Source organism: Hevea brasiliensis, chromosome 2, assembly GCF_030052815.1.
Source record: "Hevea brasiliensis isolate MT/VB/25A 57/8 chromosome 2, ASM3005281v1, whole genome shotgun sequence".
In the NCBI taxonomy this organism is placed as follows: domain Eukaryota; kingdom Viridiplantae; phylum Streptophyta; class Magnoliopsida; order Malpighiales; family Euphorbiaceae; genus Hevea; species Hevea brasiliensis.
In genome coordinates, this window is record NC_079494.1 from 26,559,900 (window position 1) to 26,583,487 (window position 23,588).

Below are 23,588 nucleotides of genomic sequence, written 5' to 3' on the forward strand. Positions count from 1 at the left end.
AAAGTTATGGCTGTGTAATTAGACTGGAATCTCAGTCACCATTTTGCTGTCTTTAGGCAGCCTACCATTCCACTTTGCCATGCCATTTTTCAGTCCAATTTATGGTCAACATACCTCAAATGGTCACTAATTGACCATTAGAGTGTTCTTTAACAGTTTCATAAGCCAAATCAATTTTTACTCCTCAAAACCCTAATGTCCAATTCAATTTACCCATAAACCTCAATTAGCACACCAGTTCAACATCCATGCATATTCATACCTTAAACATCATTTCTAGCCACTCTAAATTCATTAAAACAATCAAACTCATCCTTCCTTAGGGCTGTCAAAAATTGAAGATACTCCAACATATATGATTTACTTCAAATTCTTACAATTTCTTAACTTAAAATGATGCTCTAGCAAGGATTAAAGGAGTGAGAGTGAAAGTATAGCACTAACCTCACTTAGGAGCTTTTCAAAAGCTCAAATTCTTCACTTTCTTCTCTTCTTCTTGGCTGCCAAAAGGTTTTGCAAGGTGTAAGAACAAATTTTAGTGAAAGGTCTCTAGGGTTTTAGGGTGAAATGAAGGAGGAAATTGAGCTTTGGTTGAAGGATTAATGGAGGTTTAGGGCAATCAAAGGTTTCGGCTGCACTTGAGGAAAGAGGGATGGCTGCTAGTTTTTGGTCTTCCTTAGTCTTTATTTATCTCTTTAATTAGTTAGTCAAATGGTTGTTTAATTATAATTGGTGGAGACTTTCAAATGACATCATAATAATGTCATATTTGGCATTTTTATGGATTTTTCTTTTCTTTTCATCACTACTCAATTTCAATTTAATTTTTAGTAATGTTTCTTCATATTTTATGCCATATTAATTATTTACTCGACTGGACAAGTCGGCCAAAAATCACCTCTGAAGGCGAAATGACCAAAATGCCCTCCGTTTGGCTTAACGGGTCAAAATTGTCTGTACCGATTGAAAAATTTTTCTAGGTATTTTCTTGGTATTCTAATGCCATGGGAACCTCAATAACCCTTCTCTGGAGTCTCAAAAATTATTTTATGAATTTTTCCCCGGGTCTAGGGCTCCTCGTTGCGAGAACCGCAACTTCCCTCTGGTTACCCATCGCTAGGGCACCGGCTCGTTTAACTTGTTTGTATTTTATTTCTAAAATTTTTACTAAACTTTTCTTATTAATATTTGAGTTAATTATGGTTTCTGACTTTAGTTTAAATATTTTTCCGGACATTCTAGCTGTCCGGACTGACACTGGTCACCGGAACAGTAGAATGTACGAAGTTGCTACCGGGAGGGTGTTACACAAGCTATCAATGTTATCTTCACAGAATTTCTTAGAGATGCCTCTTTGTACAACAAGCAACTACACTAAGAATTCTTTGACATGTGTTGTTGTTCCTTGAAGAAAGCAGATATAGAAAAGCATTACCAGAGTATGGTCCAGTAATACTATTTGCTGAATGGCTACAATCATATAAACTTATGACATACCTATATTGCTTCTCTTCCTGAAGCATTGCAACCAGAGCTACACTGTAGCATTGATGCCACCCATAAAGCCATGAATGCCATTACTGTAACACCCTCACTTTAGTAAGTCTATACATTCTAATGTTTCGATGATCGATGTCAGTCCGGACAACTAAAATGTCTGAAACTATAATTAAACTAGAGTGAGGAGTCATAAATAACTCAAATAATGGTAAGAAAAATCAAGAAAAAATTTTAGAATTGAAATGTATTAAAGTTAAATGAGCCGGTGCCCCCGTGATGGGTGACCCTAACGAGAAGTTATTGTCTTCACAGCTAGTAGCCCTAAACCCGAGAAGAGTCATTGAGGTTTCGATGGCATTAGAATGCCAAGAAAATGCTTAGAAAACTTTTTAGATTGGTACAGACAATTTTAGTTCGTTAAACAAAACAAAGGGCATTTTGGTCATTTCGCCTTCAGAGACGATTTTTGACCGACTTGTCCATTTATGTAAGTGAATTATATGACATAAAATATAAATAAATATTGCTAAAAATTTAATTGAAAATGAATAGAAAAGAAAGAAAAAGAAAATGGAAATAAATACCTAATTATGACATAATATGATGTCATAAAGACCCCTTAGCCAATCAAATTATAACAAGCATTATTAAATCAATTTAATAAGAGTTAAATGGGGTAAAAATCAAAAGAAAAATATGCTTTCTCCTCTCTTCCTTCTTCAGCCAAATCCCTCTCTCTCTTATGTCCATTGATGGCTTTCCTTCTCTCTAAATTTTCTTTATAAACACCCCATAAAATCACTTGCTCCTTTCACTAAAACTCCTCCTTGCAACTAGAGCAAGCTTGAGGCAGCAAAAAGAAAGAAAAATCAAGAAGTTTTATAAGCTAGCGAATTGCTCACATAAGGGTTAGTGCCTAGTCCTTCTTCTTTTCTTTAGATTTTGTGTTAGTCTCATGAATTATGCTAGGAAATTGAGAAATTGAACAAATATGTGCATGTTAGGGCAACTCCCCATTTTCGGCAGCCATGAGAAAGTTTAAGGATTGTTGGTTTTTGATGAAATTAAGTGGCTTAATTATGTTATTGATGAGTATAGATGCTGGATAAAGTGATTTAGTATGAGTTAGATGTTAGTTAGCATGTGTTACATGAGATCACCAAATTAATAAGCTAGGGTTTAATATAAAAATTAGGAATTTAATGATATATTGATAAATTGTTGATGTTGAGACCAATTATGGACTAATTGAAGTGCATGGAATGTGAATTGTGGATGGTGGTAGTGTGGGAAGGTGGTATTGGGAGTGTTATTCTTGTGCAGGGAATTTTGGACCTATGAGTCCAGTGTGTTTAAATGAACATAAGTAGAGCTAGACAGATCCAATTAGTGTGAGGCCAATTGAATATGAAATTTAAGACCTTTAAACTTCTACAACACATTCAACAAGTCTCTTATATCTCCCTGGAACATGATGACATTGAGTCACTGTTTTTAGAACAGGATGAACTTGATGTAGAAACTATCTTTGCCCTTAGAGAAGATGATGCTGACTTTGACCAGGCCCAACCTCCATCCTTAGATAGTTCAGAGTCCAACTCTGAAGCCCATTATCCATTTTACCTGGCCCAAAATATCCAATTCTCTCGCCCTACCTACAGCCTAAACACTATCCCTATTCCTCTGGTCTCGTTACATGTCCTGCCCAGTAAATATGAGCGGCCCATAAAATGTTATTGGGTTTTTTGACACTGGAGCCCATAAGAGTATGATGAATCCGGCCATACTTCCTCTAGAGTATTGGGTCCCGCATACAGAGTATTTCAAAGCAACAGATGGCAATATTTTTAAAACCAACCTGATTACTAAATAACCCATTGGTATTTAGTTTTTTCCAACCTGCATCCTTTGGACTAAAATCATTAAAACTAACCTTCCTCATAAAGACTTGTTGATTGGGTTTGATTTATATCAATAAGCAAAAGAAGATTCTGCTAAAGGGTTTGAAATACAAAAGACACTTCCAAACTTTCACCTCTGTTCCTAAACTGTATTCATTAGCAAATGCCTCAATGGAGTTCCAAGAACACAAAGAACTTCTCTTGAAGTCCTGTGCAGATTCTCATGCACAGCTTCATCACCATCACCCTCTGTGGAAAAATCCAGAATTCTTTGTCCATCTACCATTCAAATTAAATAAAGACATAAACCCCACCAAGGCCTCACACCCGAGAATGAATCCAACAGATCTGGCTTTGGCTCAAGAAGAATGTAAGCAGTTACTCTAATATGGCCTAATAGAACCCACATCCTCTCCATGGGCTTGTCAAGCCTTTTATGTGGAAAAACATTTTGAAAAAACTAAGGGGCAAAAAGAGGCTCGTAATCGACTATAAGCCTCGTAATTATTTTTTACAAGATGATAAATTTTCACTGCCCAAGCCTGAAGCCCTGTTTACCTAGCTTCATGAAGCCCACATATTTTCAAAATTTGACCTCAAGGTTGGCTTTTGGCAACTGGTTATCCAACCCATAGATAGGTCCAAAACTGCTTTCTGTATTCCCACAGCCCAATACCAATGGACTATTCTCCATTTTGGCCTAAAGACAGCACCTTCTGTTTTCCAGAAAGCCATGACAAAAATATTTGAGCCCATACTCTACAATGCCTTCATTTACATCGATGACATCCTACTATTCTTAAAAGATGTCACGGCTCAAAAGCAGTTTTGACGACTTTTCAATCCATAGTGGAATCTTATGGCATAATGCTGTTTGAAAAGAAGAGTTCTTTAACACAATCTGATATTAATTCTCTTGGAATGTAATTTAAAGACAGAAGGTACCAACCAAGGCCCCATATTACAGAAGAATTGCTAAAGTTTCCTGACAGAGGCTTATCAATAAAACAGATACAGCAGTTCTTAGGCATTGTCAATTACATCAGAAAGTTTATTCCTCATGTCACCACACACACCAGCAAACTTTCAAAGATGCTCAGAAAGACTGCACCTTATTGGGGAAAAGAACAGACAGAGGCAGTTAAGGCCCTTAAAGTAGTGGCTTCAAATCTGCCACCTCTAAAGATTCCCAGTACAGGACATCGCATGCTCTAAACTGATGCCAGTGACACCCACTGGGGTGCTGTCCTTATCGAAGAAATCCAAGGAGAAAAATACATCTGTGGTCATGCCAGCGGTGAATTCCCAGAATCCCAAAAGCATTATCACTCTGTGTATAAAGAAATCTTGGCTATCAAAAATGGTATCAAGAAGTTCAAGTTTCATCTCATTGGACATCATTTCACTGTGATCATGGACAGTTCATCTTTCCCAAAGATTCTGGATTTCAAGGACAAATCCCTTCCTGGACCACAACTGTTAAGGTTGAAGGACAAGTTCGCCAAGTATAAATTTACAGTCCAGCACATAAAGGGAAAACATAATTTAATCCTAGACCTCCTATCTAGACCTAGAGAACTTCACCTCATCAAATCTCATTTTACATTCCCACTAATCTTAATGGCTTCTTCCTCCTCTCCAAATATCCCTGGTTTCCTTATCCCCACACCAGACAGCTTCCATCCAGGTTGCTCTCCTAATCAACCCATTCCAAAAATAGCACAATTTGCAAAGGACCATTTATTTCACTACTTAAGTACCAGAAATACCCTTAGGGGATTACTCCCTTCTTCCTCTCTCTTCATCCCTGACAATCCCTTCTTAACTTGTTTCAGCATTCACCCTAATAAAGATCTCAGTCTCGAGGAACTGTGGCTCCTCTGGTGTATGATTACTCTATACTCTATGGCTATAGAGTTTCCTCTTTTAGCACTTTATCAATATACACTCAACAACACAAACAGGACTCTCCTGTTCAGGTTCCTTGAATGGTTCAAACCCATCTCTACATGGCAATACAATCTCAAACGGCTCATAGAGGTTCATGGAATTGAAAAAAGGCCCATTAGAACTCAGCGCACTATTAAAACCCTCTTTATCATGCACAGGCCCTTTTCCAGAAGACCTGATGGACTGCTTCAATCTCAAAATTCTGAATATGAGTGGAGAATGTATGATGGCTCAATTCTGGAAAAGGATGCAATGTAACCCCTAAGAAGACAACTGGCTGAACATCTCTGTGAGATAAATAATTACCAGCCCCTGACTCTTCCTCATGTGAACTGCACATCCCTTGGACCTATCCAATATGGCCCAAGGATTTTTTTAGAATTGATGACTCGGATGATTCTGACTACCAGACTCTCAATCTTTTAATTGTCAGCCATGTTGTTATGTAATAAGTGTGTATGTTTTACTTTAAGAGTATTGGTAGCAGGTTGCTACCTGGTTGCCTGTAAAAGTTAGGGTCTCTCAGCCTATATAAGGAGACTCTCATTTCAGTTTGTAGTCAGAAGCTTTTGTCTAAGAAATAAAACCTCTCTGTTTTCATCTATGGCATTCTAATTCTTTCTTTCTTCTCCTGAAAACCCTAGAATGTGTATTATACTTGTGTAATCAAAGACACGTATGCTCTACACTTGCCTCGTCAGAGGATCCTATATATCAGAAATATCTTTGTTATGATATTAGACGCGACGGTCCCGTTATCATACGTATAAAGTTACAAAAGGGCATAGCCAAAGAGTACCTATGGGAGAGAAGAGGCATAGCATGAGTAATTTATACGTATGGTAAGGGCTCCCGGCCTCAACTACTTAAATAAATTTTTAAAGTATTTTAGAGTTTAATTAAGCCCTTCAATTCAAAAAAAAAAAAAGAAAATCAAATAAGTCTTTTAAATTTTTAAAAATAGATTAAATAAATACTTAGAAATAAATAAATCTTTAATTTTTAAAAATAGATAAAAAAATATTAAATTATAATTTACCTCTAATATAAATCCAATTAAGAGTGTACATGAACAATCTTATAGTGCATTAAGGTTCTCTTCAGCAATCTTGTACATCTAATTTGCAACATTTGGTGAATATCTACTACATTTTGGAGAATTTTAATAAATTGTTCTTTACCGAAAGGTTCAAAAAGCCTTTCTATAAAACTTATAACAAAGATGATGAACCCATAGATATTTTTTTTTTTTGAATCATTTGGCAAAAAATAACTTATCAATATTTTTTAAAATGCAATTGATACTTATAGAGATACTGTAAATAAGATACATAGGATTATTGATAATGTCCTTGTGTACTAGAAGATTTTTGTACATGATATTGGCTGGATTTATATTAGAGACAAATTATAATTCAGTATTTTTATTTATTTATAAAAGTTAAAGAGCTTATTTATCCCAAAACTGTAAAATGGCTTATTTGTCCTCAAAATAGTAAAATAACTTATTTGTCCTCAAAATAGTAAATGATGCGGTACGTAAATCCATACCAGATTTGAAGACTTGTGTTTTTCTATTTTCATGAGGATTCTTAATTTTAATTGGATTCTTTATTTTTATAGATAAATTTTATTTATATTTTCAAATTTATTTAGGACTCTAAAATATTATTTCTATTTAGTTTAGTTCTTTAAATATGTTTTCTATTTAGGTTAAGACTTTTTAATTTATTCCTATGTAGATTAGGATTTAGAATTCTGTAAATACCCATTTTATTTTCATTATATATAAGTTTTCAGATTTATTTTAATGAAATTTTCTTCTTAATAAAGTTGACTTGCTTTATTTTCTTCTTAGATTCTAGATTGAATCTTATATTTCTTAAAATCTTGGATTAGATCTTATTTATTTTCATGGGTTTAATCGTGTTTTGATCCTTTTCCACACTATACGCTGTGATAAGTGGTATCAAAGCAGGGATTTGACCCTCATTACGATGGTCAATACTAGTGATGGTAATGACAATCAACCTTATGATGATGATCGGGGGTTGCACGTTGTTTGTCGAGCAATCAAAGAGTAGATAAACACAATAAAGCAATTAAATATATATATATATAGACTACCAATTTCAAGAGATTCACCAATTATTGGAAGTTCATGATGCTGATAAGAGAAAACATAAATTGAATCAAGCTGGAGTAATTAACCATGGTAGAGTCAATTATGATTTCGTTTTCTTTAATTCTAAAAAAAACATTTGTTACTAATGATGTGTATTGGAGAAATGGTATTGAGGAATTGCGTACTTCAATAGAAACAAAGAATGTGGATGCAGAAGCAAAGCTTATTGAGATATCAAAGGGTGTTAAAGATTTGAGGCAAGAACAAAGAGATCAACCTGCATCAGAAAAACAACTCCAAGTTGAAGATCCAAAGCTTAAAGGATTTGAAATGGAAGAATTTGAAACTTTGATTTTATTTCCTTTCGCTGTGGTGAATGACAAAGAGTTTAAAGGTCTTAGAGAATGAAGAACAATAAATCATGGCGATTTCAAAGGGAATTGAAGACAAACAATCTATGAAGACAGCGAAAATTGAAGAAATTCAAATCATGGAGTTTATGGAGATTAAAAATTTATCTAACCCTTTAATTTCTATTGCTTTGATTGATTTTATTTTTCTAGATGTTCCAATGGATGCAAAGGACAATGTGAAGTTCTTCAATTCAATTTTGTTCAAGTCAAGTTTATTAATATCATTTAAGAATGAGACATGGTGCGATCTTTCAATGGAGTTTTTAATTGACATTTAAAATTCGAGTCGAATTTTCTCAAAAGTATTGGTTAATGCGCAGTGCGCAAATCCATACTAGATCCAAAGAATTGCATTTTCCTATTTTTACCAGAATTCTTAATTTTAATTGGATTTTTTTATTTTTCTAAATAACTTTAATTTATTGTCACACCCTATTCCCCCGTAAGATGTAACATGATCCCGTAGTATACCTAATGAATTACCGTACTTCGCCTACTACATATTCTTCATCACTTACCAATTGCACATTCTATACTTACCAAGCTAACTCTTTCATGCCAATTCTGGTTTGTACCATACCATTAACACACTTAACAATATATTTTAGTCATTTTGGACAGTTTGTAACCATTCTCAACATACACATTATAACTCATAATTTTCCAAGTCCATTTACACAATTTAACCACATGAACATACCCCATTTACATATCCAATTCCAATCTATTATGCTCATATACATGCTGCCACCATAAACAACATAATTCAATAAACCAAACCATGAAACAACACATTTCAACTACACTTTAGAAGTTGCCGAATTACACATCTCCTTCAAATTGCTTCCAAGCTTCCAAAACCAAGTGCACTATCACACATACACTTAGTATATATTATCCAAATTATTTCTATAGATATAAACACTTATACCAACATCTTAAACTACTATTAACAAGTAAAAACAAGTTACAAATAGTGAGTTTCCATGGCTGCCGAAATGGTGTACCACCCTTAAAACATCAAACTTCAAAACTTCTTTCACAAAACCACTCACCACAACATCCACTCAAAGTTTAATGAAACAAGAATAGAGAATACTCACTTACCACTTTTGAAGCTTGACCAAAACCTCACCAAACCTCCTTAAAATTACTACTAAAATCTTCCTTGCAAGGTAAGGATTAACTTTAAAGAAAAGACTTAGTGGAAAGGATGGCTCCAAGTGGGTTGCATGGAGCTTCACTCAAACGGCCATGGAGGTTTTCTCCCAAAGGATTCGGCTGGTTTGCTCAAGGAAGAAGATGAAGGAATCTTCTACCCAAACTGATTAAAAAGTCCACTTTGAAGGTGTTAGTGGAGCACTAAGTAAGTTTATTATTTGTTTAATCCAAGGTTTTCACAATTCTCACATTTAACCTTTTTTCTTTTACTATTTAAATTATGGACCACCATTTTAATTTTCATGATATTTTCAAAGTTTAATATTATTTATTTTTAATAGACATTTAGGTCAAAAGGAAACTTGGGGTATTAATTGACTACAATGCCCCTATTCGGGTTGCTTTTTGGCTTTTTCGGTATCACCGATTTTTATTGGTTTCTCGATTTTTCGTTTTTCTTTGTACTAATTATTTAATTTTTCTTTGACATTTCTAATATTATTTATTTTTCAATAGATGTTTATTTAAGTCTCAAAAATATTTTCTAGGGTTCTCCGCGGTCCAAGGCTAGTCCACGGCCCACGCCGCAACTTCCCGATACGGTCACCCATCGGTACGGTTTTGTCCGTTTAGCTTAGTTCCATTTTCTCTCTTTTATTTTTTTTCTTTATTTTTTTCTTGTATTTTCCTCTATTGTATTTCACTATCTTATATCTCTACACTAATATTTAAATATAAATCCAAGCATCCTAGCTGTTCGGACAGACACTGTCATCGGAACAGTAGAACGCACTACCGAACATAGGGGTGTTACAATTCTCCCCCCCTTAAATAAATTTTGTCCGCAAAATTTTACCCAATAGTCTTCTTACAATAGTCATACGTTTATTTTCTCCTTTCAATATGATCGTATAATCTTCTTTCCTTTGAATTTGTATAAGACTTTTAACAATCTAATACAAATTTAATTTATTTGTATAACACCAATCTTCTCTTACTATTATTTTGTCTAATATTTCGATTCATGTTCCCTTCTTGAATGACCATTATGGTTGTATTAGACTTACTTATCTAATCATGGGTCCTTTGACCATTCTAGTTAACAATCTTACTCATATTCATAACATTTCTTTGTTACATCTGAACCAACTGTTCAAATTTTTACTTCCATAACTCTTCTATCTATCAATTTTCATTAATTTATTTTTATATGAGGGATAGCAGGAGGGCAAACAATGCTAGCACTAACATAAAAGTATGTAGACCTCAGGTCAAACAATACATATATATATCTTAGTTAAAAATTGAGAAAGTACCAGCAACAATGTCAGAAGTCTCAGCCTCTTCCCTTTGCCGTATAGTGTACATTCTAGCTGAAGCATCACTTTGTTCTGGCTGATTCACAGTACTCTAACTTCTAGATGTACTACCCCTACCTTTACCTTTGCCTCTACTAACTGATGGTGAACTCCTTGGGGTAGAAACTTGGGTTAATCCCTCTGGTGTAGTAAATAATCTAGAACGGCGTGCATTTATACAATCCTTAGCAAAATGGCCAGTCTCTCCACAATTAAAACATGCTCCTATGGCTCTATAACATACCCCACTATGTGGTTTACCACAAGTTTCACAAAGTCGATCCGACAGCATATTTCTGGGTTTCTGCTGAGTTTGCTGATCGGATTGGGGTGGTTTCTATCTAGAATATCTATCTCTACCCGACTCGCGTGAGCTAGATCCTTTAAAGTGCTTTCTCTTTCCTGACCCACTATCAGGAATTTGATCAGTAGTCTTTCTAATTTTCTCTTTTTCTTTTGTACCCTTTGTAACTATTTCTTCATTCTCAATTCTTTCCAGTTCCAGGGCTTGCGATATTAGCTCTGAGAAATTCTGGTATCGAAACCCCACAACTTGCATTCTTAGACAAGGCCTTAACCTGGTCTTAAAACGTTTACATCTGTCTCTAGGAGTGGTAAGCAGGCTTCCTATATAATGACTCAATCGAGAGAAGTTTCTCTCATATTCTGTCACTATTCTGTTTCTTTGTTTCAGGCTTAAGAACTCCTGTAGCTTCTGATCCACATTGGCATCTAGGACATATTTTTATCTAAACTCTTTGAGAAAGTCGTCCCAGGTTAGTACTAGAGGTTCCACCAAACTATGAGGAATGGTTTTCCACTAGTCATATGCGTCTCCTTGTAGTAGTGACACCGAATACTCAAATCTAAGCTCCTCTGTACAATGTAGTTTCTTGAACACCCTATCCATTCTCTCTAACCATTGTTCTGCCTCTAGAGGATCTACTGTCCCCTTGAACTCAGTAGCCCCATATTTAATCAGCTTGTCATACTGCCTAGCTGAAGACTGTGATTGTACCACTAGTGTCTGTAGTGGGACTTGAGTAGGCATATTTTAGCCATCTGTTAGAACATTGTAGCCATCTGCTGAGCAAACTGAGCAGGGAACTGCGGTACTGAGTGGGCTGGTGCAGCTGATCCACTCACATTGTGTAGGGCTGGGGCATCCCTTTGTACCTCAGCCTCTATTGATTGATCGACTGAACAATCCCCTTCTTCCATAGTCAATTTGAGGATCTTAGACCTCCTAAACAAATAACACAAGGAGATTTCCTCCCGTTAGTGCATATTTATAATGTAATATACTGTATGTATCAAACAATGACATTGAGCAGTTGTACTACTATGTAGAAAGAATATTCAAATTACTGGTGAAAACAAAATTTAAAAACTAGCTCTGATACCACTAAACATGTCGCACCCTACTCCCCCGTAAGATGTAACATGATCCCGTAGTATACCTAATGAATTACCATACTTCGCCTACTGCAAATTCTTCATCACTTACCAATTACACATTCTATACTTACCAAGCTAACTCTTTCATGCCAATTCTGGTTTGTACCATACCATTAACACATTTAACAACACATTTTGGTCATTTTGGACAGCTTGTAACCATTCTCAACATACACATTATAACTCATAATTTTTCAAAGTCCATTTACATAATTTAACAATATGAACATACCCCATTTACATATCCAATTCCAATCTATTATACTCATATACATGCTGCCACCATAAACAACATAGTTCAATAAACCAAACCATGAAACAACACATTTCAACTACACTTTAAAAGTTGCCGAATTACACATCTCCTTTAAATTGCTTCCAAGCTTCCAAAACCAAGTGCACTATCACACATACATTTAGTATATGTCGACACCATATTTTGGCCGATCCCCAAAATCAATAAAACTTTGAAACCGATCCCCGGTACTAAGTCTCCTTCGGACAGCTAATCACATTTCCGATCCCTCTTTGATAGGCTGTCACAATTCCGATCTCTCCCCGCAAAGAATCAAATCAAATTGTTAAGTTCTCGCATCAGTCAAAGCTTTACTAGTCTATCGCTCACCGATCTCTCAAACCCATTGTCGAAACTCAGGACCCGTCAAGTATATTCCTACTAAACGAAATGAACTGGCACTAGATCTTTTCTTACCAGTTTTATTGCCGATCTCCTTTTCGAAAGATTAAGAGCTAAGGTTTTGGTTCGGTTTAATGAGGATTCCGATCTTAAGCGTTCAAGTTAAATTTTCAATTTTAATCAAGTCCCATTCAGCATTTCTTCCCCACCGATCTCATGCTTATTGTGCTTTCCGATCTCTTATACTTAGATTAATAATTGCATTTAGTTCTTGTTTCGCTATGCTCATACAATCAAATACTTAGGCAATTCAGAGATTTTCCAATCACATCCATTCATTGAACAAAAGAGACATCCCATTTCATTTCATTTTTTTGTACAAGCTATTCAGCTGGAGGGTCACCCCCAGCCTGATTTACATTTTGCTCACTCTCTCTCTCACCCTTGGCTTCCTCCTCACAGTCCTCATCATCACCCCCAGGAGCCAGGTCGGCCATCCAAGAGAAGTCCTCCTCTGGGTAACGCTTCTGGAGTTCGGCTAAGAGGTCCTTGTGAGCATTCACATAGGCCCCGGCTATTCCCGTCACCATCTCTTCATCTTTCTCCTTAAGCTCCCCGTCTTTCTCTTTAAGCTCCTCGATGAGTTGGGCGACCTGAGCAGCTTCGTTGGCTTGTAGCGCCTGGACTTCTCCGAGAACCCGATTCCTTTCAGCCAGAACAAGATTCAGTTCGGCACTGTCTTCATAAAACTTCGCGTCCCTCAACTTGAGATATATAATCCCGAGCGAATGAGAGTTGGGATCGGAGGAAGCCACTTCTGATTTTTCTTCCCGATCTCCTTACCTGGCACGAACCTTTTCCCAAACCATGGTCGATTCACTGTGCACTCCACGTTCAGGCTCATGGATTGAGTCAAGATATCATCAAGGCTGTTCGAGGATAGCCTGTCCCGATCCTCCCGGAGGAAGATGGAAGACCCCAAGACTTGGGCAAAACTGGGGTTCTCCCGAACAGTCCGGTTATTCTTCAGGGACTCGATTAGCGTTTGAGCGCCACGAGAAGAGGTCCTCCCAGAAGATTGAGAAGGACCCCTTTCCGTGCTTGGAACAACTGGAAGAGCCGGAGGCTGCTCTTCCAATCTAGGAGGAGATCGGACAGCTTCAACGGTCGGCAGATCCGAAGGTTGAGGCGGGTCCCCTTGTACTTTCCAGGTTCATGACCAGGCGTTCGAAGCATTTCCGAACGCTTCATCTCCTTTATTTTCTGAAAAATCTCTCTGTCCTTCTTCCGCTTCCTAGAACCCTCACCGCCCGCCATACCTGCACAAAGAAGAGGTCAGTGAGATCGCTAAGGTCCTGAGATCTGAGATATAAAAAATACAAATGCCGAGGTCAGAGAGCGGAAGTTCGCGGTCTTGGCCGGAGAGCAGTTGAATAGTCCAATGGTGCAACTCGGCAGTCACCGCATCCAAACAAGAATACTTTTGAGTGGCGGCCTGACTCTTCAGATCCATCACTATTAAGCTTTCCTTCTGGTTCAGGGTAATATGCTTCGGAAGCAAAGGCCCACGTACCACCAACTCTGGGGAAGTCCTCAAAGTAGCTCGGATCTTTGCTCCTCGTAATGAAGAAAGCGGTTCTTCCAATTCTTAAGGGATGAGGCGGATCGAGAAAGAGCCATAATGAGGCTTCTGAAAAGAACCGATGTTCGTCATCCTTTGTGAGTTAGTGCATGCGGCTCGGCGAACACCTTAGCCGTAGGTCTGATTCCCTTAGCTCGGCATAGACCTCGGAAGGCTACCAAGATCCGCCACGAGTTAGGGTGAATTTGAGCAATGCACGCTTGGTGAAGTTTTAGGACCTCCTTATAGAAGTCACCTAGAGGGAACCGAAGACCGGCCTTTAACTGTTCCTCGTACACCATAACCATGTCATTCTCTTCAAAGGAGTGATCGACACGAAGATCGCCGTGGCACTTGATTAGCTCGTGCATTTAATCGGGCGAATGTTGTATTCTTGGCTAACCGATTGCAGAGCGGATTCTCGAAGAACCGACGGTAGCTCGTCTATAGGGAGAGTCTCCCTCCCTGAAACAGGTGCACGCCTTGATGGTATGATCCGCCCCCGAGCTGGAACGGAGACCCTAGGGGGTTCAGGTTGCGTGCTTAGCCCAACTACCTCTTCTTCATTGGACGACCATGAGAACTGAATGGAAGGAGGGCTCGCCGCTCTCTGACCTTCGACACCGCTCATTTTCAAAGGAAATAAAGAACTTAAACTAAAAAGAAGATCAAAGCCCTTACCGGAGTCTGATCGGCGTCGGAAGAACTTGGGAAAAATGAGAGAACTTCGAAGTTGTGAGCAAGAGACTGAAAATGGAATGAGAGAGCAAATGGCTAACCCCCCCATCCCTATTTATACTAGTCCGAGCATTTAATGCTCACGAGGTTCCATGCAGTGCATCGGTTAACGGGATTCGCCAATGTTCGACCGCGTCTCTCGAACATTCCGAGATCGGTTAATTGGAGATCGGCATAATAAGTTGAATATTTTGAACAAAGGATTAGTTAAGAGTCATTTTGTTAGGAACCAGATCGGACAAATATATCAGAGATCGGAAAATAATCAATAAGATAATAATTGGAGAAACAAGACTTTTATTTCCAAAAAGATCGGATTACATCATTAGGGCAATCTCTAGGGATCGGATTATAATAAAGGTCTAACTACATCATTTGGGCGATCTCTAAGGATCGGAATACATTGGAGATCTGATTATATCAAAAGGCTGATCTAAGGATCAGTTTATAACTGATCCCAAGGATATTGCCGACCGGATGCTTCATCCGCTGTCGGAACACCCAATGTGGATCAGAATCGCTGTCGGAACACCCAATGTGATGAGAAGCCGAATGAACTCAGTTGAGCGACTCAAGATCGGTACAACCGAGGTCCGCAATACAGATCGGTCAAATCCAGTTCTCTCACCATCGTCAGTTAGGGTTATGCGGTCACCGGGATCGTAAATTTTCAGCCGGTGGTTAAAGAAGCTCATCGGAAAGGGATCAAAAACCACAATCATGGCCGGAACTTCCACCGGAGCAGCTAGAACAGGGAAAATAAGAAAGGAAGAGAGGAAAATCAGATGAAGGAAATGTCTCTGTCAACAGGGGTATATATAGGGGAAAATGAGCATTTATTCTTTGGCGAGAAACGGCTTAACGCTTCGGGAATCGAGGGGCAATTAATGCTTTGACCAGACCGGACCCAAGGAAGGGAAAGATCGGAATAATAGATCGGAAGATGGGAGACCAGCATGAAAGATCGGAAAGAACATGTGAAAGAGATCAGAAAGAGGAGGGATCGGAAGGCAAAAAGAATAAGACAAATCCCAAATAACCGTCGTCAGAATCAGAGCCGAGGTAGTTAAAGCGTTGCAGACGAGATCTCCACCGCACGCCTAAGAATCGCCCGCAATCTTGACAGTGCGGTGGTATGTCATGTGATCCTGTACATCCCAATCTCCACCGTTGATCCCACTTGTAAGGACAAACCGGAACCCTTGGATCAAGAGAGAAGACGACAATACCGGCATCTTTCGCTCTTAGCCCTTAGATCGTTCGGACAAGAAGATGCGGGACCGTCAGTTGAAAGAAGAAAAGGACAAATGTTACGAAGAGGATCTCACCATTCATTTTGATTCTCTTTAATTCCTGGACATCCGATCATGTCCTTCGAAATCTTGACCCTCCATCTCCCTCAAAATAAATCCTGACCCTCCACGGGGAGCGCCCGATTCCTATAAATACCTGCATGAAAAACTGTTCAATAAACGAACGGACAAAAAAGAGAGGCTGTTATTATAGTGGAAGAACTCTGAAAACTTCATTCAGTTTGTTATTCCGCTACTTTGAAGTGTTGATTGGAAAAACTTTTGAAACTAGTTTTCTGAAGTGTTTCTTGAAAAGGATTCTGAATACTGGAACTCTACATTTCCAGTTTGTTCATTATCTGGTCACACCCTCACTTTCAGCCCTTTATCATCTCTGTTTTCATTCCCACTGTCTAAGCTAAACTTCATTCCACTCAGCTTTTATCTTAATCTGATTATATTTTAGCTAAGCTCCCTTCACTTCCCGACGAACATCAGCTCTCAGGCTAATCAGTCCACTGTCTTATCTCTATTTGCCACCCCGTAGCTATTTCAGTAGATTTGGCTCCTCACAGGTAAGAGCTCATATTGCTATTTTACTAAGTGTTTACATTTATTTTTCGCACTTTCTTTGTTCTTCTTACGTATGTGATTTTCTCCAAGTTCATTTTGTACAAAAGGACCCAAAAGAATGTTACTCTCGAGTTATCTCTTTAGTGATTAGTCCGTCATTTTATTAATCTTCGTCATTTCTGAATGCAAGTTCTCTAGCTCCTAGTAGCGTGTAAATGGTCCGGTAAGACGTAGGTAACTGCAACTTAAGGATCTCTTTTAAAAGAAAGAACCTGAATAACGCGTCAGGAAGATAGCCAAACTATTAGGTGGCGTAATGCGACAATTCGACAAAGATGTCATAAAGTGGAATAAAACCAAAATAAACAAAACAGAATAGATCGGTCATTAATAGATATTGGTAAAATGAATACATGGAAGGTCGGTAAATCAAGTCTAGTTTTCCCCATCTAGCCAAAAGGTATCGAGAAGCCTTATCCCCAGCATCTTTGAATGCCAGAATCCTTAGCCTTAGGCTCTTATGTCATGTAGCTGAAATTAAAATCCGGGAGATCGGAAAAGTCCCTTTCAGGCTCCTGTTAACCTAATAGAGATCGGAGGAGAGTTCTTATCCGGTCTCAACTGAAAATTTTAATAACTATTAAATAGAGATCGGAGGAGGGTTCTTATCCGGTCTCTACTCAAGGTTTTAATAAATAACCATTAAATAGAGATCGGAGGAGAGTTGTTATCCGGTCTCAACTCAAAATTTTAATAACTATTAAATAGAGATCGGAGGAGGGTTCTTATCCGGTCTCTACTCAAGGTTTTAATAAATAACCATTAAATAGAGATTGGAGGAGAGTTCTTATCCGGTCTCAACTCAAAATTTTAATAACTATTAAATAGAGATCGGAGGAGGGTTCTTATCCGGTCTCTACTCAAGGTTTTAATAAATAACCATTAAATAGAGATCGGAAGAGGGTTTTTATCCGATTCTCACACCAAATCTTAACCCGTACGCAAAATAATCTCAGAACTAAAAAATTTCGTAACGTCAATTCACTAAGGTGGTCTCATTTACTTGTGTATCTGGGTGATCCAAATTCAGTGAGAAATCAAATGTTTCTTTATCCAAAAGGATTAACATTCCCATTCAAGCCCTCCTAACTAATTTATAAAGAATGCAAAATTAAATCTACTTACCCTTATTAAGGGACGAGGTGGGGTGCCTAACACCTTCCCCACCCGTTTACGGATCCCGAACCTAGAATCTCTGTTTTGAAGTGGTTTCATTTTTAATTTATCTTCCCGAATGGTTTTCTTTAGTTTCCCTCAAAACTAAGGTGGCAACTCCTCACTTTTCCCACTTCGGTGAGTGATCGTCCAGGCGACCGCAAAATCCCTTTGCAACAGTATACATTATCCAAATTATTTCTATACAAATAAACACTTATACCAACATCTTAAACTACCATTAACAAGTAAAAAAAAATTACAAATAGTGAGTTTCCATGGCTGCCGAAATGGTGTACCACCATTAAAACATCAAACTTTAAAACTTCTTCCACAAAACCACTCACCACAATATCCACTCAAAGTTTAATGAAACAAGAATGGAGAACACTCACTTACCACTTTTGAAGCTTGACCAAAACCTCACCAAACCTCCTTAAAATTACTACCAAAATCTTCCTTGCAAGGTAAGGATTAACTTTAAAGAAAGGATTTAGTGGAAAGGATGGCTCCAAGTGGGTTGCATGGAGCTTTACTCAAACGGCCATGGAGGTTTTCTCCCAAAGGATTCGGCTGGTTTGCTCAATGAAGAAGATGAAGGAATCTTCTGCCCAAATTGATTAAAAAGTCCACTTTGAAGGTGTTAGTGGAGCACTAAGTAAGTTTATTATTTGTTTAATCCAAGGTTTTCATAATTCTCACATTTAACCTCTTTTCTTTTACTATTTAAATTATGGACCACCATTTTAATCTTCATGATATTTTCAAAGTTTAATATCATTTATTTTTAATGGACATTTAGGTCAAAAGGCAACTCGGGGTGTCAATTGACCACAATGCCCCTATTCGGGTTGCTTTTTGACTTTTTCGGTAACACCGATTTTTGTCGGTTTTTCGATTTTTCGTTTTTCTTTGTACTAATTATTTAATTTTTCTTTGATATTTCTAATATCATTTATTTTTCAATAGATGTTTATTTAAGTCCCAAAAATATTTTCTAGGATTCTCCACGATCCAAGGCTAGTTCACGGCCCATGCCGCAACTTCCCGGTATGGTCACCCATCGGTACGGTTTTGTCCATTTAGCTTAGTTCCATTTTCTCTCTTTTATTTTTTTTCTTTATTTTTTTCTTGTATTTTTCTCTATTGTATTTCACTATCTTATATCTCCTCACTAATATTTAAATATAATTCCAAGCATCCTAGCTGTCCGGACAGACACTGTCATCGGAATAGTAGAACGCACTACCGAACATAGGGGTGTTACATTTATATTTCCTAATTTATTTAAAACTCTAAAATATTATTTTTATTTAATTTAGGTCTTTAAATATATTTTTTATTTAAGTTAGGACTCTTCAATTTATTCCTACCTATATTAAGATTTATAATTCTATAATACCCATTTTATTTTTATTATGTCTAAGTTTTCAGATTTATTTTAATGAAGTTTTTTTTCTTAATAAAGTTGGTTTGTTTTATTTTCTTCTTAGATTCTAGATTGAATATTGTGTAGATCCTTTTTTGTGCTATACACTACATCAGTAAAAGAGCTTATTCGATTTATTTTTAAAATTTGAAAAATTTATTTGATCTTTTTAAAAGTTGAAGAGTTTGTTTAGATCCCAAAACATTCTAATAAATCTACAAATTAGTCACTCTTAGAATTGCCATTAATTTTCTATTAAATTTAGTAAAAAAGATCAAAATGCCTTTTAACTCTATTTTTAATTTGAAAGCACTTTAATATCTAATTTTTTATTATATATATAACAATATAATATATAAAAATATTATAAATTAATATATATATATATATTGTAAATAGTTACAATATTTAAGTATTAATTTGTAAAATATATAGATAATTTTATAATTAACTAAAATTTTTAAAAACTTTAAAGTAATTAATTTATTTTTATAATAATTATAATTTAAATTTAAAATTTTTTAATTTAATGAGACCTATATTTTAAAATATATGAGCTAAATTATTAATAAAATAAAAATTTATAGATTAAATTATTAATAAAATAAATTTTAAATTCAAATTAAAAATAAAATTAAAGATATTTTGATAATTTTTATTACAATTAATGTAATTTAGTTAAAACCAAATAAAACTATGATATACTATAAAAAATCTCTTTTTTTTTCCCTCTCCCTTACCGATAATATGTAATTACACCACGTCGGACGTGTAGGCCCTACACCCTGAGGCTTACGCCATCTTTCTTACGTGTGGATACGTTGATTCAGTGGCTTGGTTGTCACGTTTAATACTTTTTGTCTTATCTACCCCTACAGGTCTCCGCGGTTCTGGGTGGGAAACGTGGGCACAAAAAGGATTTAAGAACACGGAAATGGCATAGCCATAATGAAAAAGCTAAAAGGAGGGCGTCCGCTTTGATACACGGTATATACGAAGGAAACGCGTTGTTTACTGTGGAGATAATTACAGAAAAAAAAAAGCAAGCCATTTGGGCAATCATCCTACGAAAGTCCTCCTAGCTTACAATCGAAAATCTCTAAGAATCTCTCTTTCTGTTTTCTTACTTTCTCCCATTTTCTTCGGTTTTCTGGGTTTCTCTCCGTTTCTCTAGTGGTGAAAAGTGGGTATGGCAGTGTTGTCGTTTAGCTCGCTGCCTTTAGGGTTCAGATTCAGGCCAACGGACGAGGAATTGGTGAATTTCTACTTGAGATTGAAGATTAATGGAAATGATGAAGAGGTCAAAGTCATTCGAGAACTCGATGTTTGTAAATGGGAGCCCTGGGATTTGCCTGGTATTTTTTATTTTTGGCTTTCTTTCCTCTTCACTTTACCTTCTTTATACATATATATATATATATATATATATATATATATATATATATATATATATATATATATATATTACTTTTTTCTGTTGCTGTCTTTTTAATTGAATACATTTTGATTTTGTTAGATTTATCGATGATAAAGACGAATGATCAAGAGTGGTTCTTTTTCTGTCCGCTTGATCGCAAGTATCCGAGTGGGCACAGATTGAACAGGGCAACAAGTAAAGGATACTGGAAGGCAACTGGAAAGGATCGCAAAATAAAGTCTGGAAACAACTTGATTGGTATGAAGAAAACTCTCGTCTTCTACACTGGACGCGCTCCTCGTGGTACCAGAACCCACTGGGTCATCCATGAGTATCGTGCCGTGGAGGACGACCTTGACGGCACTAAACCTGGCCAGGTTGGTTCCTTATTCTTTTACTTCTCTGTTTCAATTCGTCCTTTTTACTTTATAATATAATTTATTTGATCTGTTGGCCTCATTTTCTGCTAAAAGCACAATGACCATTCATTCATTGTCCAATTACCTCATTTTTTGCTGAAATTCCCCACATTCTTACTGTTGATTCAATTTTATGCAGAGCCCCTTTGTCATTTGTCGTTTATTTAAGAAACAAGATGACAGCGTCGAAGGTTTGAACTCGGAAGAACCAGAAGCTACTATTTCTTCTCCTACCGTGGCCAAATCCTTTCCGGAAGTCGCAGAATCTGAGCTAGCATTGCCACAACCATCTCCAGTAAATACACCAGCCTCCAACATTCTACCATCTAATGAATGCTTTAATGCCTTTCAATCTGGAGGTCAAACAGTAGATGTAACGACTCCTGAGGTGAGGATGGTTTCAAATGTCTTGCAACATTTTTAAGGTAAAGAGAAACGCAACCAACTAACCATTGTATTTATTTATGCTCTTTATTGTCAGGAGGATAGTCAGCTGAAAGAATACTTGAATTGGTTTGTCCAACCACCTGATACTGTATATGACAAGCTCTTTTCCCCTCTGCATGCACAAGTACAAGCAGAAGTGGGTTTTCCGTATTATTCCATTGCCAATGACTGGAGCAACTGTAACAGTGGGGTGCAATCTCATCATGGCACAAATGAAATAGATTCTGCATATGTGACTAATTTCCTGGATGACGTCCTTCCACAGTACTCTTGTAAGGAGTCTGGCAGCTTTAAGAATTTTGCTTTTGATGAGTTCCCTGAATCTTATGGTGGATTAGATGCCAAAGTGAACCAAGCTTTGGTAAGTGGAATTCACCAAACTGATTCCTTCATGCTTCATGGTGTTCCGAATTTGACATCTGATTTTTGACTTGAGTGTGTTACATTTTGATTTACCTTATATATTCGCTTTGCAACAGCTTGAAGAAGAGTTGCAGGGTACTGTATACCCTGAGGAGGATATTGACAAAAAGCTGCCTTTAGTTGTAGAAACAATCCAAGAAGATAGATTGTTAACTTTTGACCATGGTGTTGAATCCTACAGAAGGCAAAGTTTTACATCAATTTCTGGTGCAGAACAATTAACTAGTTTCAAGGAAATAAGCGACCATAGGAATCAAATTGGCAGCAGTGAGAGTGTTGGAACTGGAATCAGGATTAGGGCTCGGAGTCCTCAAAATGTACCAAATCTCTGGAACTCTGCCACGCAGGGCCTTGCAACAAGAAGATTACGTCTGCAATGTAAATTACAGGTACAGCAGCTTCAATTTGGTGAAAAGCTAGACGAATGTAAATTGGAACGACATGTGTTATGCTGAGTTGAGTAAATATTATGTTGTGATCTAAATGTGGATACTGAATAGCTATGAATTGCATTGTGCAGGAGTTGAAAGCCATGGAAAAGGATACTTTTGTAGGTGGTTGTAGTTGTAGTACCAAGGATGAACATGAACACCAGACACGTTCCCTTTCTGAAAGCAATGAAGTCGGAGTCTCTGAAGAACTAATGGGTTACCAAGGACCCAATGTGAGTCTGAGGAGCCATACTTCAATGCACCAAAAGGTTCCATCCATGTTAAAGGCCTCTTCTGCCCATTGCTCTATTTGGTCAATTGCTGTGTTTGGAGTAGTTGTCTTGGTAATTTTGCCACTGATCTCAGTGAGCAAATGGCGTTGCCTTATTTTTGAAACTGCATAGTGACCTTGTCTCTTGATGTAGTTTCATGCACCATCCCTCCCATTTTTTACTTATTATTATTATTGTTTTGTGTGTGTGTTGGGAGAGTCGTGTACCAATTAGGCCTATGAAATAGATTTGCTGGGTTAGTATTCCTTGTATATCTAAATTAGTTAGTTAAATATATGTTCTAACAGAGTCTTTTAACAACTTGGTGTTTTGAGTTATGTTTATTTCTTGTTCGAGGGAGCTTATTTTCTGACTTGATGTACAAGACTACTGGGCTTCAAAATTTAAAGTAGTGAGTTACAATCTAGGCAAATAATTGGCTTTAGAGCAAAGTAAAACGTTGTTTCACGTGCACATGGCCTGTTGATTATGAACTTATTGTGTTTGCTTAAAATATGGTGTGCTGGTGATTTGGTATATTTCTAAACAAACTTAAAGTCACTTGAAGATAATTAAAGAATGAACTTAAAATAAGTTATCAAATACTCATGAACTCTGCAACAATTCAAAGTCTTTTGATTATCTTCTTCGGCTGCAGACTTTGAGTTGGAATTTCCAATATAAATCTTTTGTTTGATTCCATAGATATATTAGCAAAATATAATTTAAGATTTATATCTCAACATTGCAGATGATGAACTTAGTTTGTTATGATATATTCCGATGCTCAGCTGTCTAATTATCTGTA

At 37.0% G+C, this 23,588-nt stretch overlaps 1 protein-coding gene across 1 annotated transcript; it reads left to right on the forward strand.

Moving 5' to 3' along the window:
- Positions 1-20,289: 20,289 nt before the first annotated feature.
- Positions 20,290-22,976, forward strand: LOC110636766 (NAC domain-containing protein 91). Its single transcript, XM_058135189.1, has 6 exons — positions 20,290-20,726; positions 20,888-21,165; positions 21,347-21,595; positions 21,689-22,015; positions 22,134-22,466; positions 22,598-22,976. The coding sequence occupies exons 1-6, from the start codon at positions 20,561-20,563 to the stop codon at positions 22,910-22,912; spliced, it is 1,668 nt and encodes a 555-aa protein (XP_057991172.1). The 5' UTR covers positions 20,290-20,560; the 3' UTR covers positions 22,913-22,976.
- Positions 22,977-23,588: the final 612 nt, after the last annotated feature.

What these genes read in the sequence shown, in the direction of transcription:
- LOC110636766 (XM_058135189.1), top strand. Translation starts at nt 20,561, where the DNA reads ATGGCAGTGTTGTCGTTTAGCTCGCTGCCTTTAGGGTTCAGATTCAGG. An exon ending in GGAGCCCTGGGATTTGCCTG is followed by an intron (nt 20,727 to 20,887) that starts GTATTTTTTATT and finishes TGATTTTGTTAG; the next exon opens with ATTTATCGATGATAAAGACG. An exon ending in TAGATGTAACGACTCCTGAG is followed by an intron (nt 21,596 to 21,688) that starts GTGAGGATGGTT and finishes CTTTATTGTCAG; the next exon opens with GAGGATAGTCAGCTGAAAGA.